Source organism: Microcebus murinus, chromosome 6, assembly GCF_040939455.1.
Source record: "Microcebus murinus isolate Inina chromosome 6, M.murinus_Inina_mat1.0, whole genome shotgun sequence".
NCBI lineage: Eukaryota > Metazoa > Chordata > Mammalia > Primates > Cheirogaleidae > Microcebus > Microcebus murinus.
The window spans coordinates 88,885,382-88,903,519 of NC_134109.1; the positions used below are offsets into that span (position 1 = coordinate 88,885,382).

The following is an 18,138-nucleotide window of genomic DNA, read 5'->3' on the forward strand; positions in this document are numbered from 1 at the left end:
AGAAAGCACCTCAGCACCGTCTTGGGACATGCTGGAAGCCTTGCAGCTGGGGAGTGGCAGAGTGGCTTTGGAACCAGGTCTCCTGATCCCTGAGGTTTTTTTCTCATCACGCTGCCACTTCCCAGGGATCTGGGAAGTATGGGTCTCATGGGAGGGTGCCTGGTTTGTCAATCCTGGAAATCTCCCTTTGGGGATGACTCCTGTTTGCTAGGCAGGCCCCGGCTTTTCTGGTTCTGAAGATGGGTGGCCTTTTTAACCCTTCAATGCCAACTGTCTCCCTGTCCCTAGCCATCCTTTTCCTGGGAAAGATAGCTCGTGGGGCCCCGTAGTCACTGGGAGGAGAGATGGGCAGCCTAGGGCTGGGTCCTGCAGCTGACCTTCCAGGGACAGTGGGCACCATGCCGTGGCAACTGGCCACGCTGGTCCTTTTCTCCAAAGAGGGCAGTGTGGGGGCCGAGGGGGTGGAATCCAGAGACTTAAGCATTCCTGCTCTCCCCCTCAGTCTGCCCCTTGATGTTGCTGGCTGTCTGGGCCACTGCAATGCCCACGGGCACAGCGGCGGGAAAAGGAGGGAGAGGCGGGTTTGCTGGGTGCTGGGAGCGCTAGCCCTGCCTGCCCCTCCTCCGTAGGCTGTCTCCACTGGTTCCTCTCCCCCCTCTGCCCGCCTGTCCCTCCGGGCTGCTCGGGCGCCACCACTACTGTCCCCAACCCGCCCCGCCAGCCGGGCCAAAGGGCGACGTGACTCACGGCGCTGCCACCAGCCCACGGCTTGCCCGAGGCGTATAAAGAGTGCCCGTGGCGGGAGGCGGCCAGCCCTGCCCTGCCCGGCCCGAGGCGCGCTGAGCATGGCCCGAGGCGCGGAACGAGGCCGCCGGGCGACGGGCTGGGGGATGCGGGGCGCCCTGGCGGCCGTGGCGCTGCTGTCGGCGCTGAACGCGGCGGGCACGGTGTTCGCGCTGTGCCAGTGGCGCGGGCTGAGCGCGGCGCTGCGGGCGCTGGAGGCGCAGCGGGGCCGGGAGCAGCAGGAGGACGCCGCCCTGCGCGCCTTCCTGGCCGAGCTGGGCCGCGCGCCGCGCCGGGCGCCCGCGCCACCCCCGGACCCCGCGAGCGCCGCGCGCAACAAGCGCAGCCACCGCGGGGAGCCCGCGCCGCACCTCCGCGCCGAGAGCCAGGACATGCTGATGATGATGACCTACTCCATGGTGCCGGTAGGCGGGGGCTCGCGCCAGTGGCGCCCCCGCCACAGCGGGCGGCGGGAGGGGCGGGGGAGGGAGGGCCGGGGATGAGCCTGGCAGAGGATGTCACCTTGGCAGGCGTTTGGCCCACTGGGGTCAGTTTCCTCATCTGTCAAATGGGGGTGGGGGGAAGGCTCAAGTCTCTTCCCCCTCTGACACCGTTTGAGTCTGCGGGTAAATAGGGGCGTAGACAGTGTTTTTAAGAGCCCACGTTCCTTCCCAACTTTTGACAAAAGTTTTCACCTCCTGATGTGAACAGAGAGCCACAGCAGCCTCGGGGCTCTGCCCGCGGCCCTCGCCTGTGGCTGAGCCCCTAGGAGAGGCCGGAGGCGGCTTTTCTGAACAAGTGCCGCTGTCTTCAATAAAGGGATTCTTTCCCTGGCGGAGTCTAGTGGTCTGCCTTTCACCTGGCCTCGACACCGCAGGCCCAGTTGTCCCTGTGCAGGTGAAGACAGTCAACCCTAATTTCACTGCCCACGTGGGCCCTAGATGCTGAGAAAGTTGTTCCTGGGTCTCAAGCGGTTCCAAATGGGAGAAATCAATACAGAGCCTTTTTTTTTTTTTTAAATGTAATGTCAAAGCTGAGCTTCTTAATACGGGGCCTGCGCGGATTGCTGTCCACATGGGCCCCAGTGAGTCTGTGGAACTCCAGAAATTGCCAGTGTGGGTGCCGGTGGTCACCCAGATGTGTGCACCAGGAGGAGGGTCCACACCTTTTCACTAGAGCTTCTAGGGGGCCCCACTGTGTGCCCCGCCCTGCCCGAAGCTCTAAGAAATGTTGCTCTGAAGTCTTTAAAGCAAAGCCTCAAAAATCTTTCCCCCAGTGTTAAGTTTGCTTTTGCTGATTTTAACTCAGTAATTATTTAACAAGTACGTTTAGATCACATTGCAGTTCCCCATTCCATTCCATTATCTATTACACTTGCTATGGTCTTATTTCACTTTACAGTTAGAGAGATTTCAGTTCTGTCACCTCAAGTCAAGTAGGAGCCATACTTCAGAATCCTAGGTGTTTGAAGATAAATCAACTTAAAGCTTCTGTTATCATAGAAGCTTTTAAATATCTTGCATGAGCTGAAATGCTTTTAAAACTACATGGAAGTACTACACACTTCAAAATCATCTTTTGAGAGAGATCAAGTTTTTCATTCCTGTCTTCATTTTTTTTTTTTTACTCATGTTATTTAAAAATCTGGACCTAAGCAAAAATTTTTTTAAAACACTGTAAAATGAAGAACTCTCCTCAGGGGAATTTGCGCTTCCTCTCTCTCAGCTCTCTATCCTGCATTTTAAGGGTTTTTTGAAACCCTCGAAGAATACATCTGAGCATCAACATTTTATATTTTTAATCCTGCTTTTACGGTAGAAGCTTTTGTCTCCAAATGGCAACGTGTTCAATCACTAACAAATTGAATGCGGAGACTTATTTCTGTGTCACTCTGAAAGCTGGATTTAACTCTAAGTGACCTGGCAGTGCCACCACCAGCTCTGTCACAGGACAGGGAGCAGACTCATCCCATTTGTCAGGCTGGGAAGCATTTGGAAATCATCACCAATGCTTCCCTCACCTACAGTGGCTATCTTTTGACCTTTTAGAGTCACTGAGGGAATTTCCATGAAGATAGGAGAAGGCAACTATCATACTGCAGACTTTTCCTCTTGAGAGTTCTCAAACAATAGGCTTAGGAATCACCTGGAAGCACATAAAAATGCAGATTCCAGGGCCCTGCTCTCAGACCTATAGAATCATCTCAAGAATCTGCTTTCTTGAGAAGTCCCCTGACCCCTGTTCCCCCACCCTTCCATACCCTTGGTGAGTTTGATGCAGGTGATGCAGGTACCTGACCAGGTTAAGAAACACCACTCTAGAACGCTGCATGTCTACCTTTATTGTGCACACTTATATTTTAGGGATTTTGTTAAAATGCAGATTCTGAGTCAGGAAGTTTAAGGTGGGGCCTAAGACTCTACATTTCTAACAAACTGCCACTGATACCGTTGCTACTAGTCTGAAGGCCACACTTCAAGTAGCAAGGCTCTAGGGCAGGTGTCCTCAAACAACGGCCCGAGGGCCACATGCTGCCCGCCTAGGACATATATCCGCCCACCCGGTTTTTTTGCCGCTGCTGCCTGTCCTGCTTAGCAGCCGACTCGTCCCAGGCCCACAGCGCGCACTCTCCAATGGTCTGAGGGACAGTGAACTGGCCCCCTGTTTAAAAAGTTTGAGGACCCCTGCTCTAGGGCATTGGTTGCCCATTGGGCTCACCTGGGGAGCTTTAAAAATTACTGATGCCTGAATCTTGCCCCCTAGAGATTCTGAATTACTTGGTTTGGGGTACAGCCTGGAGATGCGGTGCTCACTTACCAGCAGGAAAGACCTTGGCATGACTTTCTAATGGCAGGCCCCTGTGTTAAGCACTACTCTCACCGGGCCCCTGTCAAGGAGGAGCCAATTTTGTTACTGAAAAGCTTTTTTATTTTATTCCAGAAATATTCTCACCATTCATCTTCATAATTTTTCTCATCTTGATTCTGTTTTTCTTGGACCAGAGAATTATTCACATGAGAGAACAATTGTAGAAACCATCACTGGGCACCTCTAGTAACGAAGTTATTAAGAGAAGCATGTGTATATGTCATGGGTGTCATGATCTGTGTATGTCTGTATATGTCACACTTTTCATGGGTGAAGTCTGCATCTTCCCCTGGCCTTTTCATACAGCACCAGATCTTGAATGAGAGTGAGATCTGAGGTCCTCACCCTGAGGTTCTATGTCCTTATTAGAGATCCAGGAACAAAGAAATAAGCTCTGTGCACACTAATATCAGTGTTTCAGAAAGACTTCCAGAATTTTTCACTCATCCAAGATGAACCTCCTCAAGCTAAATGACACTTCAAGTTTCTGTGCTTTTGGCTGAAAGTACATCAACTCAGCATGGTAATTCTGATTAGCACGTTCTGACCAGAACCTGGTTGGCAGCTGTAAACGACTTCATTAAAAAGGCACACTAATTAATTATTACTTAAGTACAATTAGTTTGGTACAGCCAAGGAGTGCATTAAGTCTTTAAAAACATGTGTGTACTTTTGGAGAAAAGTAATAAAAGGGTCCAGGGTGGGGTGTGGGAACCACTGAACTAGGCCAGTGATGGGAACAGGGACCTGGTGAGGGATCTGCCACTAACTCCTGCAGGAGATGGTACTTCTGTTTAGTCTCTTTTTTTCCCAACCTCTCATATTCTTGCTGGCCTTCCCATCAGCTACTGTCTCTCATCCCACTCTTTATATTGCACCTTTACTGATATTTTGCTAGCTTTAACATCCTATCTTTACTTGCCCCAAACCTAGGGTCAAGCACCCAGAAGGAGTTTCATAAATATCATATTAAACAAACATAGGGCAGATAAAATGCCCTGAAACTGGAGATTATGCATCCATGAGAATTGTTGTCCTTGGAAGACCATACACATTTCTGCACCCAGGACATTGTTCAAAATGTCCTTGGCATCTCTCTAATAAGAAAATCAGTCTGATTATTTTAAAGTAGGGGTTGCAAACTCAAATGATTTATTCAAGGAAGGCAAGCAGGATTTGATGATTGTCAAGTGCTGAAAAAGGCATTTGGCAAAATTTAGCACCTATGCTTGATTTTTAAAATAGGCAGGAAAATGGGAATCAGTGGATTCTTCCTTAATGTGATAAAATACAATTTATATGTCTCACACCAAAAACCAGCTTTCCACTTAAGAGACAAACCCTGGAGATGATCCTACTAAAATAAGTATAAGACAGGGAAGTCCACTGTCAGCACTACTATCTCAGATTATCCTAAAAGAATTGTCCAGAGCAACTGCACAGGGGATAGTGGTCTCAAAACGTTAGGAAGTGAAAGTCTGACTATATTCAGCTCATATGATGATATACCTGGGAAACCCAAGAGAAATCGCTGATAACCTACTATTAACAATAACCGAATTCATTGAGAGAAATCAATAGACATCTTATTTCCAAACAGTTTGTTGAAGATATAATGGAAGAAAAGATGTGCAAAACCTATGGGTGTATCTTTATCTTTTGTGATAAGAAAGGCTGGGGGACCACTCTTAAAGATCACAAAAGATTTAAATAAATAGAAAAAATAACATGTTTTTGGATAGGAAACAGCATCATGAGTTAATTCTTCGTAACTCAATGTATATATCTGATGCTACCCCAACATAAAAATATCAGTGGGTTTTGTTTTTTGTTTCTGGGACAAGATAAACTGAGTCAAAATTTTACAATGAAAAATGAGCATGCATGACAACAAAATTGCTGAGAAAGAAGAGGAATGAGAAGGACTACTTCTACCAGATATTAAAATATAATTAAAACCTGAGTAAATAAAACAGTGGGATATGAATAGGCCAATGGGACAGAGTAGAAGGTCCAGAAATAGTCCTAAATACATATGGCAATTTAGTGTATTATAGTATATCTCATATATCTCACATCAATGGGGGAAGAATGGATTTAATAAGTGATATTGAAACACTAGGTCAGCCCTCTGGGAAAAGATAAAGGTTGGAAGAATAACTCTCACAAGCTGTAAATGAATCAAATATATACATTTTTAAAAACACAAAACTAAAATTACTGAAAGAAAATATGAGTAAGTTCATTTTTAATCTTGGAATTGGGAAGGCCTTTCTTTCAAACTCTAACTCAAAATCCAGAATCAAACAATCAATAAACTTGACTACATTTTAAAAGCACATGAAACAAGAACAAAACTTCTATATGGCAAACAACAGCAAAAACAAAAACAAAAACCATAAACAAAAGCAAAAGCTAAATGACAAACTGAAAAAAAGTGTTTGCAACATATTAGAAAGATGCCTAATATTTCTAATATATTTAGTGCTCTTAAAAGTTGATAAGAAAAACAATTTAATAGGAAGCTCTTTCATTGCTGTGTGGAGTGCAGAATGGTAGAACCCATATGGAAGGCAATTTTGCCAGAGCTAAAAAACGTACAAATACATTTACCCTTTGGCCCAGCAATCTCATTTGTGGGAATGTATCCTACACAATAGGTTTTATCACTTATGAATGACATATGTACATATTCATCGCAGAATATTTGTAAAAGCAAAAGACTATAGACCTGTGTCCACCAATTTAGTACTAGTTAAATAAACTCATCTATACACCTACTAGAATACTAAGTAGCTGTAAAATAAGAATGAAGAAATTCTCTGTGTAGCAAGGGTTGGAACAATCCCCAGGATATATTCTAAGTAAAGAAAGCAAGGCAGAAAAAAAAAAAAAAAACATATATTATCTGTGTAAGCAAGAAGGGGAAAATTAATTGAAGAAATTAACAAAAGTACTCACTTCTGGAGGGTGAGAATAACATGGGAATGAGCCTTTCACTATATAGCTTTTCATATTGTTTTTTACTTTTGGACTATGTGACTGTGTTACTCTCTTCTTAATGTGAGTGAAAGGGCCCTTAAGGCCCAGTTACATGGTGGCCGCTACTGGGCTGGGAACCAATAGGACATGGTAAGGACTGTGCCAAACTGGGCTTCATGTGCTCTGTCTAAATGGGAGGTTCTGGCCGGGCGCGGTGGCTCACGCCTGTAATCCTAGCACTCTGGGAGGCCGAGGCGGGTGGATTGCTCGAGGTCAGGAGTTCAAAACCAGCCTGAGCAAAAGCGAGACCCCGTCTCTACTATAAATAGAAAGAAATTAATTGGCCAACTAATATATATGGAAAAAAAATTAGCCGGGCATGGTGGCGCATGCCTGTAGTCCCAGCTACTTGGGAGGCTGAGGCAGCAGGATTGCTTGAGCCCAGGAGACTGAGGTTGCTGTGAGCTAGCCTGACGCCATGGCACTCACTCTAGCCTGGGCAACAGAGTGAGACTCTGTCTCAAAAAAAAATTAAAATAAAAAAAATAAATAAATGGGAGGTTCTTGTGGATGGATGCTGGGCAAGAACCAGAATCTGCTGTGCCTGATCTTTTGATTTTTTTTCAAGAGACGTAAAAAAAAAATCTGATTTTTTATGTGAAATCTTTTGGCCTGCAAATTATTGACAGTAATTCAAAAAAGATGTTTGCAAAGGGCTGACAGTGTATTGGCCAAACAACATTCCCATTGTTAAGGACCATGTAAGGACTTGGGATCATGAGTTTGTGGCAGTCTCATCTTAAGTCACGAGTGGTTTTGAACCAGAGTGGCTTTGTTTAACTGGACGACAACCCCCTTATTCACTGGCCTGCTTCTGAAAGGGTAGTGGTAACTGTGCCGTTGTTATTGTTGCTATAATTGGTTGCGGTAGAGTGATTTTTTTTGTTTGTTTGTATTTGGTTTGGTTTGCGTTTTGTTTTGATTTTTGCTGTTTCTAAAAATCAACTCCACCTTCAGTGGAGGGAGCTTTCCTGTCACTATGGCTTTTCAAAAGCATGTGCTCCTGATTCTGAGGGTAGTTCCCAAGGAGGAGGAGATTCCAGCTGGATTAAGCAGTAACACAGTATTGCAGCAAACATACCACTTTTCGTGATGACTGCTATGAGTACGCTTATATGGACCTATAAATTCTGTTGTTTATAGGTAAAAAACACACTGTCTATGGTCACAGCTCCCATTTGCATGGGTGATAGGTTTTCCTGAGTTGGCTGTGCCAGGGCTTTCCTTCCATCCCTCCCTCAGACCGGGTTATTTCCTGATGGTGTAAAAGCTGAGGATTTAGACTAGGCGTAAGAAAACCATGTGCTGTGGGCCAAATCCAGCCTGCTACTTGTTCCTGTACAGCCCATGAAATAAGAATGGTATTTACATTTGTAAGTGGTTGGGGGAAAGGCAAAAGAACAACAATATTGCATGATATGTGACTATTATATGCTATTCAAGTTTCAGTAACAATAAATAAAGTTTTATTGGAACACAACCATCACCATTTGTTTAGGAATTGGCTGTGGCTGCTTTTAGACTACAACAGCAGACTTGAGTAGTTGCAACAGAGACCATATGGGCCACAAAACCTAAAATATTTTCTGCCTTATCCATTATAGAAAAAGTTTGCCAATCCCCCCAGTTAGAGCATGGGTCACTGGAGCGGCACTAAGGTTGATTCTTTGGAGAGCCCAAGCTACTAAATTAGGGTTGTTCTAGCCTCGGTTAACTCTGGGGTCTAAAGCCTCTCCCAAGGGGACCGAGAGTGTGGTTCCACGACAGACGGAGGCTGTAGGGCTGAGCCAGGCTACTTACTGGCTTCCCAAACCAAGAGCAGTCAGTGTTAGGGCAGCTTTTAACCAGTCATTAACCCCAAATGTAGCCCTTGTTTCAAATTCCATCCATTCTCTTTGATTGAAGGGGAGAGATTATACCCCATTAGGTCCTACAGTATGGAGTGGGCCCTGATGACAGATTAGAGGCCCGATACAGGAGGACAAACAAAGACAGGGTGGCCAAAGTCATAAACCCACATGCAGAGCCTGGGAGGTGGGTTTCCGTGGCCCTTCTCATCGTGGCATGTGCCCACGTGTACTTGGGACGTCAGGGCCGTGTGCTCTGTTTGCATGTCAGAAACCGTCTCTAGGTGTCTATTAAGGGTGGGGAGAGAACGTGAAGCTACGTCTCTGCTAAGACTGTGTCTAGTGGTGTCGGTGCTGTGAGCGCACCCACAAACCCAACTTGCGTCTCAGGTGACGATGGTATGGGAGGAAGACAGGAGAGAGCTGGCTCCTTAGCTCCAACCTTCAGACACCTTCTTCATCAAGACATACTGTGGGCACACACAAGTGAAACATTCCACGTGTCGTGATTCTGTAGGCACAAATGTGAGAAACAAGGGGGTCAAGACTGAGCCTCTGGACCCACTCGTGTGGACCGAATGAGTGACATGAAGCCAGCGGGACCTGTCCCCAGATCCCAGGGCTACTGAGAAGCCCCTCGTGCCTTTCCAGCCAAGCAGCAGAGGCAAGGCCAATAGGAACAAGGCTGCCGAGCCTTGACAGCCAGGGCCAGATGGAACCTTCTGGGGCTGGTGAATCATCTGCTCTCTTAATCCCCAGTTCCCCTGCCTTTCCCTTAAACTTCACCGCAGCTGCGCCAGGCGTAAGATGGAGTTTTGTCTTGGAACTCAAAGCCATGTTAAAAGTACCTGGAAAGTGCCTTCTCCACTTTGGGGACACAGCAGCCAACCTGTCACTTAGTGGCACTGCCCACTAGACCACAGGCTGAGAGGGCCCTGGCCTCTTTTGGGTAAGTTCCAGAACAACTTCTCAGATCAGGGGCCGGGCGCAGTGGCTCAAACCAGTAATCTTAGCACTCTGGGAGGCCGAGGCAGGTGGATTGCTCGGGGTCAGGAGTTCGAAACCAGCCTGAGCAAGAGCGAGACCCCGTCTCTACTATAAATAGAAAGAAATTAATTGGCCAACTAATATATATAGAAAAAAAATTAGCCAGGCATGGTGGCGCATGCCTGTAGTCCCAGCTACTCGGGAGGCTGAGGCAGGAGGATTGCCTGAGCCCAGGAGTTTGAGGTTGCTGTGAGCTAGGCTGACGCCACGGCACTCACTCTAGCCTGGGCAACAAAGCGAGACTCTGTCTCAAAAAAAAAAAAAACTTCTCAGATCTTGGTGGTTCATCCTTCCCGATACCCCTGCCCTGGGCTCACCTCCACGTGGTCCTGCTGCCCCCTTCAGGCCCTGCATACCTGTCCTTAACTCCAACGACCTGGGGTCTTTCTTCATTGTTAGGTTCCCAGCCAAATTCCCTCTCCCTGATTCTTCCCTGAAGTATTTTGTGGTGAGCAGTGTGGACCTGGGAGTTGGATAGATTCGCATCCTGGCCCCAAAGCCTCAGTTTCCTCATCTGTAAGATTGAGATAATAGTACCTACCTCCTAGGGTTGTCGGGAGGTTTAAGGGAGATCCCAGTGCCTGGGATGGCCGGGCTCTCAGTAAGTGTCCAGTGCTGCTATTCAGGTTCATCATCCTCTCAGTTTGGGCTGCTCTAATAAAATACCAGCAACTGGCTGGCTTATAAATAACAGAAATTCAGTTCTTGTGATTCTGGTGGCTGGGAAGTCTAAGATCTAGGTGCCAACAGATTCAGTATCTGGTGCGGGCCTGTTTATGATTCATAGATGGTACCATCTCACGGTGTCCTCACATGGTAGAAGGGGCGAGGCAGGTCTCTGGGGCCTCCTGAATCCCACTTGGCTCTGAATCCCTGAATCCCACCACCCTCATGGCCTGATCACCTCCCAGTGGCCCCACGTCCTAATATCATCACTTGGTAATTAGGTTTCAGCATAAGAATTGGAGCAGGGGACACAAACATTCAGGCCATGGCAATCACTATTACTTTACTCTTAGCCCCTCTTGCCACATGCTCTCAGCATCTTGTTTCTGGGTTTATTCTTTTTTTTTTTTATTTCAGCATATTATGGGGGTACAGATTTTAAGGTTTCAATAAATGCCCTTTCCCCCCCTCCCCCCACAAGTCTGAGTTTCCAGCATGACCATCCCTCAGGGGTTTATTCTTTATTTCCAGTTCCTTCAGGGTGCCAAGTTGTCTGTTCATCCGTGCTTTCATCAGCCTGAAGCCTAGATTGGTGTCCCACCAACCTGAATCGTCTTGTCATTGGCAATGAAACAGAGTCCCCTCTGGTACTGCATCGGGGCTTCCTCAGCAGTTCGGGGTTTCCCAGTTCCCTGCCCCTCTGTCCCGCCTCTGAGGGTGAGGTCTGGTGGCCACTGGCAGGGAGTCATCTTCACCCCTTTCTGACTGGATCAGCTATTGTTAACCTCTGTTGATTCCTGTTGGTGGCATTTTTGGAAAAGATTTTGTATGCATTCATTTGGAAAATTGAGGAAATGTGAGTGGAAGGTAGGACAAAACCAATTTCTAAGAAAGGAGACCAGTTTACTTCTTGGGGGCCTTGTGTTCTCCAATATATGGTCGCCTATGTGGGAACTGTCAGGACAGTCCTTGGATTTGATAAAACGCACTTATGTGATTAAAAAAATAAAAAGACATTCTTTTTTCCTCTACATGCCTCAAACCCCCCACCACTACTACCACCCAAAGGAAGAAAAAAAAAAACAAAAAAAAACCTTGGCCAAATCTAGCTGACATTCAAGCTTAATTTACATGCATTTTATCTGCAGACTAAAGGTCATGTTGTTTAAAACAAGCCAAAGCTTTTAGGTTGTGATTCAGCTACAAAGGGAGCATTTTTCAGCCCATCAGTTGCTTTTATGTAGATCTTTGCATTTTAACAGCTCTGTATTTTAAATAGATATAATTTACTTGGAGTTTAACTAAAGTTCAAGACGAAATTTTCTTTAGTGAAAGGTAGAGTTAAAAACAACAAGACCAACTAAGGACCATTCAAAATGCAATTTGTGGAGTTTGTTCTGAAGGTGATAAATGGAGTAACCCCTTCACCTGCCACTCAGAAAAAGTTTCTTCTGCTTGCTAAAGTGCTCGGAACTTTGGAGGCCCTGCCTGGGTTATATATACTAATAAAAACTATGAAGTACTTTGAAAGGATTTGTAAATAGCTATACCCAAGCTAAAATATAGATCTCGTGAGTACAAAATAATTCCCCAGTTTTTTGGTAACTCCGTGGGTGCATGTTGAAAAGTCTGGAATCCTTTTCACCAGAAAGGAGAAAATTCCCCCTTCCCCTAGACAACACCTGGGGCTTTGTAATTAGTCTCCATAACAGGAAGACCTTTAGAAGAACATCCTTTACAGTGAGTTGTGTGATGAGCATGGGAGCAGTGAAGAAGAGAGAAAATCAATCCTCACTAAAGCAATGAAAGAAGATTTCATGGAGGAAACTAGACTTGAAATGGGTGATGTAGAGTTGGTGAGATTGGGACAGGCCAGGAGGGTGAATCAATCCAAGTGCAAGTAATAACTTGAGCCAAGGTCTAAGGACTGGAATGAAAATGGTGCAAGTTAGGAAGAGCAAGAAGCCAGGCTGGGCTTCCTGCACTGGACAGTTTGGGCTGGGAGAGGGGACCCAAGGTCAGCTAGGTTAGAGAGAAGCTTGAATTTGCACTTTGGAGTAGTTGAGAGTGAGCCTGATGAGCAATGACTAGGGACCATTGTAGACCCTTCACTAGGGGCAAGTCATAAAGAAAGTGGGTTTACAGGACGGGCCAGGTGGGGCAATGCAGGAAAGACTAGAATGGGGAGAGACTAGAAGCAAGAAGAACGTTAGGAAGTGATGACGTTAATCCAGGTAAGAAGTGATTCATGCGTGGCATCAGGAATGAAGAAGAAGGGCTATATCCTGGAACTATCCAATGAGAAGCATAAATTAAACCTGCTAACTAGTTGGATAAAGGAGCCGCCTGGCCCAGATCCATTTAATACCAACGATGGTAACATCCTGGACAGAAATAAGAAGACAAGAGGCAGGTTAGTTTTCAAGTGAGGATGCTGAGTTTGTTTTGGGACTATGACACAAAAGAGAGATTTAAAAAAAAAAAAAAAAAAAGACGGAAGGAAAACAGACAAGAAAGAGTATTCAGAGAAGAGAACATCCTAATTCCAAGGAGAACTCTGTGGTCTCCGTGACAGGGATCTTTACAAACCTAACAAGTAAAAGGCAGACCCCAAAATGATCTAGGCCTTTATAATGGTAAAGAGTGTGAACACTGGAATCAGACTGCACGTTTTCTCCTGGCTCTCCTAGTAGCTGTGTGACCTTTTTTTTTTTTTTTTTTTTTTTTCTTTTCTTTTTTTGATTAGATATCAAGGTATGAGATGTGTGACCTTTGACAGGTCATCTCAACCTGTCTGCATCTCAGCAACTCATCTTTAAAAAGGTGCTGATAGCAGTATAAAACCTACATGTTATCATAAGGATTCAATTCGATAATCCATGTAAAGTCCTTAATATGGTACCTAGAACTCAGTTATGTGTTTACTCATTGTTATTATTATTTTAGCATTTTTCAAATGCTCCTCATTTTGTGCCTCAGGGAATTTGGAAGCCTTGTCATAAAAAGAATTTAGAGATAGACTCAAAAGAGCTTGCCAGAGAAAGAACAGATTCTAGATGACTCTAAAGTTCGAAATTTGGGGCAGTTGGGACAACACACAGACCTAGAGAAAAAATGCTGTTTCCCAGATAGTTATTTGGATGGTTAATGGATCTAAAAGGGAAAAAATGTATTTTGGTTATTGGATTTAGAGAGGTTAATCACATGAAGCATAATTTGCAAATATTTGTATTCATTATGTCCAACATGAACTCATGCATTCATTCTCTTAATGACAAAATCTGCATGTTTGTTAGATCAATGGTCCCATCCAGCCAGTGTTCTGATGCTAACAGCACCAACAACTGTTTTGTGGGTGAGCATCTTGCTACACCCCCCTCCCCCAAGGACCTCATTCACGTGTTTTCTAGAGTAATTCACTTGTAGATATTCCCTGTGCTGAGGGTCAGGAGGTCATTGAGCAGGGAAAAGGTTGACAAAAGAACTTCTCAAATGTTTCTCCTACTTACAGAGCACGCTGCGGGGCAGAGTTGGGGGATAATGGTTTCATTCTTTGTCCATTCCCCACAGCATAGGACAAGTTGCTCCGCTGTGGTTTACGCACACTTTTCTATCAGGTGAGGATAAGAATGCTTAGATAAAAATCAGAAATTATCTGAAGATGCTTGTGGAAGGGAACAAAGCCAGCACAGAATATTGTGATTGGCAGTTAGTGAAAGATTATTCCAGCAACACTCCTGCTTCAGAAACTCCATGAGAGGCCTGGGGGAGACAAGTGATTCTCAGCTCACTTCAGAGCACTCCTCTCTCCCTACCCTAAGTCCTTCTGCACTTATTTGTATGTGTCGTAGTACAACTCAAACTTTGCGTACAGTTTGGCCTCTAATTTGTCGCCCTGTCTCTTTCAATATATCTCATAGTGTTTTACTATCCTTCTAGCAAGGTATTTGATGACTGATAGATTGATCCACAACTCAGCATGTGCAAACATAATCTCAGATATCTGCCAGTTTCTGGACCACACTGTGAGTTTTGGAGGTGGGTCCTAGAGCATTTAAAAAAATTCCTTCCTCGGAATTCATGGTAGGCACTAAACAGCAGATGACATCAGTCATTGGTAAGACTGACTTTAGAGACCTGCTCTACCTGTCAAAGATTCAGTCATTCATTTGATATGTAGTCACTGAGCACCTATTATATCCAAGGCGCTGTTGTCGTTGCTCAAGGAACAGAGCAAAATATATAAATACCTGTCCTCTTGGGGTTTATGTTCTTGAGGGGAGGAACAGACAAGAACCAAAGTGAATAAGCACATTATCTACAGTATTACAAAGTGATACGTGCAATGAAGAACAATAAAGCAAGGATAGTGTCATTGTAAATAGTGTGGCTATGGAAGGCCTCACTGACAAGGTAACATTTGAGCAGGCTTGAAGGAGGTGAGGGAGTGAGCCATTCGGATATCTGGGGAAAGGGACATTTGGGCAGAGGGAACTGCAAGTGCAAAGGCCCTGTGGCGAAAGAGTGTCTAGAGAATTAAAGGAACAGCAAGGAGACTGGAGCAGAGGGAGTGGACAGGAGAGTAGTAAGAAAGGCGGTCAGAAAGACAATGAGGGGACAAGGAACAAGGGGACCAGTTCCTGTAGGGCCTTGCAGGCTATTGTAAGGACACTGGCTTTTATGGGGAGTCTTTGGAGGATTTGGGGCAGAGGAGTGACATGATCTGACCTAAATTTTCAAGGATCACTCTGGCTTCTCAATGATGAGCATAGACCCTGTGTGGGGGAAGGTCGGGTAGTGGAAGTAGGGAGGCCATTGATGTAACTGTTGCAATAATCCAGGTGAAAGAAGACGGTGGCTTGCACCAGGTGGTGGCAGTGCAGATGATAAGGTTGGATAGAGGCTAGATATGTCTGGTGGTTAAGCTGATGGAATTTTCTGACAGTTTAAATGTGAGTTGTGAGGGAAAAAAGAGGAATTAAATGTGCTTTGTTTATATTTAGGGTTTGCATTGGAGAGCGGGGAATCAGGAAGACAAGTTTTGGTTATGTGGCTATGGGTGGTTGGCCTTGGGTATCTAAATCGTGGCCTCCAGTTTTATTTATTTATGTTTAACAAAGGCAAAACCCACATTCCCGCTGGGTTGCAGATTGCCCTCACCACGCACGCACGTCTTGGCCCCAGTGTGAATTCCTGACTTTCCCAGGGGTGAGTCCAGGCTGTCTGACCCCAGCTTCAGGCCTTCTAAGGGAGTCCTCCAACATGTGTGGTCTAAGCCTCCGGTGACAAGCAGCTGGGCCACCACATTCATAGTCCCAGCTTCTCTAGTCTAAAGAATCTCAGTCAATGGCAGGCTGATCATCAGCTCCCTGGAGCTTTTTCTAACAGGATCATTTGCATGCACATAATAACAGCAATTTGCATGATTAAGGAGAGTCATAAAAATTATTCAGTTGTCTAAAAGATATGGAATTTATGTGACATAATAGGTCAGATCTGGAGGTGACTTAGAATTTAAACAGTGTTCCAGCTAGCAAATTGGAGCCCATGCTTAAGGAACTTCAGAGAAACCATGACAGGACCTATTGTTTCAGGAACTTGCACACCAGAGCAGGCTGGTGAGGATGGGCAGGTTTGCACCTCTACTTTTGCATGAATTAGTCCTGAGAGTTAAAGGTGAGAGGAAAGGGAGTTCAAGAGGCAGCCGACCAACCACTGTGAGGTTTTGAGTTCCAATGAGCAAGGGCAGCTCACTGCATTTGGCTCTAGTCATTCAAATAATAAAGATACACACTTTTGATGAAACCTTTCACCTAAGCACAGAAATGCACACATTTTCAACTACACATTTATTAGCAAAAATTTAACATACTGTTCATATGCAAAGCAAACTAATGCAAAAATTCATGTTTCAAGTTGAATTCAGATGATTTCTTTCACAAAGACTAAGCAGTATGAAAAAGTAGATGAGGGGGAGATAAAGTCTGCTCTGGAAGCCAGCGAGGTGAGCTGTTCCACTTGCTCTCATTCCTCCTCCCCTCACTATGGGTCCTCTGAGTGTTTCGCCCTACTCCCTACCCCCATCCTCCCGTGGGAGCAGAGTTGGAAAATCATCGGCCGATTCCAACCCTCCCATTTTATAGATAAGTAACTAAACTCAGTCCCACCCATTTGCCCTGAGCAGCTACATTTTTATTTGTCTTATACTTTGGGGTTTGGCAATTTATTTGGAAAAAAGAAAAGTCTTATGGCTGATGAACAATATGAAAATCACTGCACTAAACAGCTGTTCTAGTTCATTCTGTTTATTTGTCTAGAAACAACAGAGAAGTGTCCAAGTTATTTCAAGTGTTGTGATTGTGAGGGTGTGACATTTGGGTTCACATAACACATGCTCTTGATTCTCTCTGAGTTACTGAAAACACAGCAAAGTAAAAATCCTGCATTATCATATCTTTTATAACTATATAAACCAAGAAGTAAAAAAAAAAAAAAAAAAAATCCCTTTCTCACCCCTAGTCTCAGTCTCCAGGGGTTAAAAAAAAAATCTCATTTAATGGTTTGGTTCATGACCCTCTCAACTTTTCTCTGTGCTGCTGCAGACATATCTAGATATTGTTTTTTCATTCAAAAAGTTGTGTTGTGTGGCTTGGGCTGCACCTTACTTTGATCACTTGACAGCATGGAAAGGTTGTCTTTCCAGGTAGTACATATGGATCTACCTCATCTTTTTTAATCTATTTCACCTATTGATGAACATCAAATTTGTCTGCATGATTTGCCCCACAAATAGTGTTGCAATGAACATCCTTGTCCAGATATCTTTGTATATTTTTCCTACAAGTGAGATTCCTAACTTGTAGCATTTTCTTTTTAATAAATACTGCCAAATTATGTCCCATCTCTATTTAGTTGGAATTAAAACCAGCTCAAGCCATCTGATGCCAGGTTAGCACGAAGTCTGTTATTTTTCTTCTAGGGGCCTTCCTTGCCAAAGATCCCCATGAGTTCCACCAATCTGATAAGACCAGTTCTCTGCAGAGAAAACTGGAAAGTCTGGTCAGGTCACCATTAGGACCCATTTTGGCTGTCTTTTCCCCTATCACTATTGTATTAGTCCATTTTCTGTTATTTATTCAGAATACCTGAAACTGGGTAATGTATAAGAAAAGGCATTTATTTCTTACAGTTATGGAGGTTAAGAAGTTCAAGGTTGAGGGAATGCATCTGGTAAGAGCCTTCTCGCTGGTGGGGACTCTCTGAAGAGTCCTGAGTTGTCACAGGGCATCCTTAGGGAGGGGGCTGAGTGTGATAGCTCAGGTCTCAGGTCTCTCTTCCTCTTCACACAAGGCCACCAGTCCCACTCCTGTGATAACATATTAATCCACGAATGGCAGTCACCCTTAAAAGGCCCCACCTCTCAATACTGTTGGGCATCAAGTTTCAACATGAGCTTTGGGGACATTGAAATCATAGCCACTCCCATATGTTGTCAGTGCAGAAAACAAGCCCCGACACAATGTGATTGTCCCTGACCATCCTTGTCCCTCATGGGCTCCAGTAATTCTTCTGGGCAGATAGTTCTACTGCCTCAGTGATTCTTATGGCCTAGGGCACACTGTGCCTAAGATCTCAGGAATACTATTATGTATTCTGCATTCAGGGTGACAGCCATTGCCCCCACAAAACACATCCTCTATGCTAGCACGGCTGGGTTGGCAGGGACTTCCATCCACGGCCACAGACTTTTTCATTGTCTCACCCACCTTTTCCCAGCACCACCAGATTATCATTTCATGAACCCATCTGCAATTCAGTGTCACCCTCTCAAGGAGAGTTCTCTCTTGGAGACCATTGATGTGCCTTCCGCTTGAACCACTTCCCC

General features: G+C 45.0%; 1 protein-coding gene across 1 annotated transcript in view; it reads left to right on the forward strand.

The window, feature by feature from the left end:
• Window positions 1–774: 774 nt before the first annotated feature.
• GLDN (gliomedin) overlaps window positions 775–18,138 on the forward strand; it is a 49,381-nt gene continuing 32,017 nt past the window's right edge. The window contains exon 1 of the mRNA XM_012763476.3: window positions 775–1,208. Within this exon, the coding sequence (XP_012618930.2) occupies window positions 846–1,208 (363 nt within the window). The 5' untranslated portion in view covers window positions 775–845. The remainder of the gene's footprint in view (window positions 1,209–18,138) is intronic.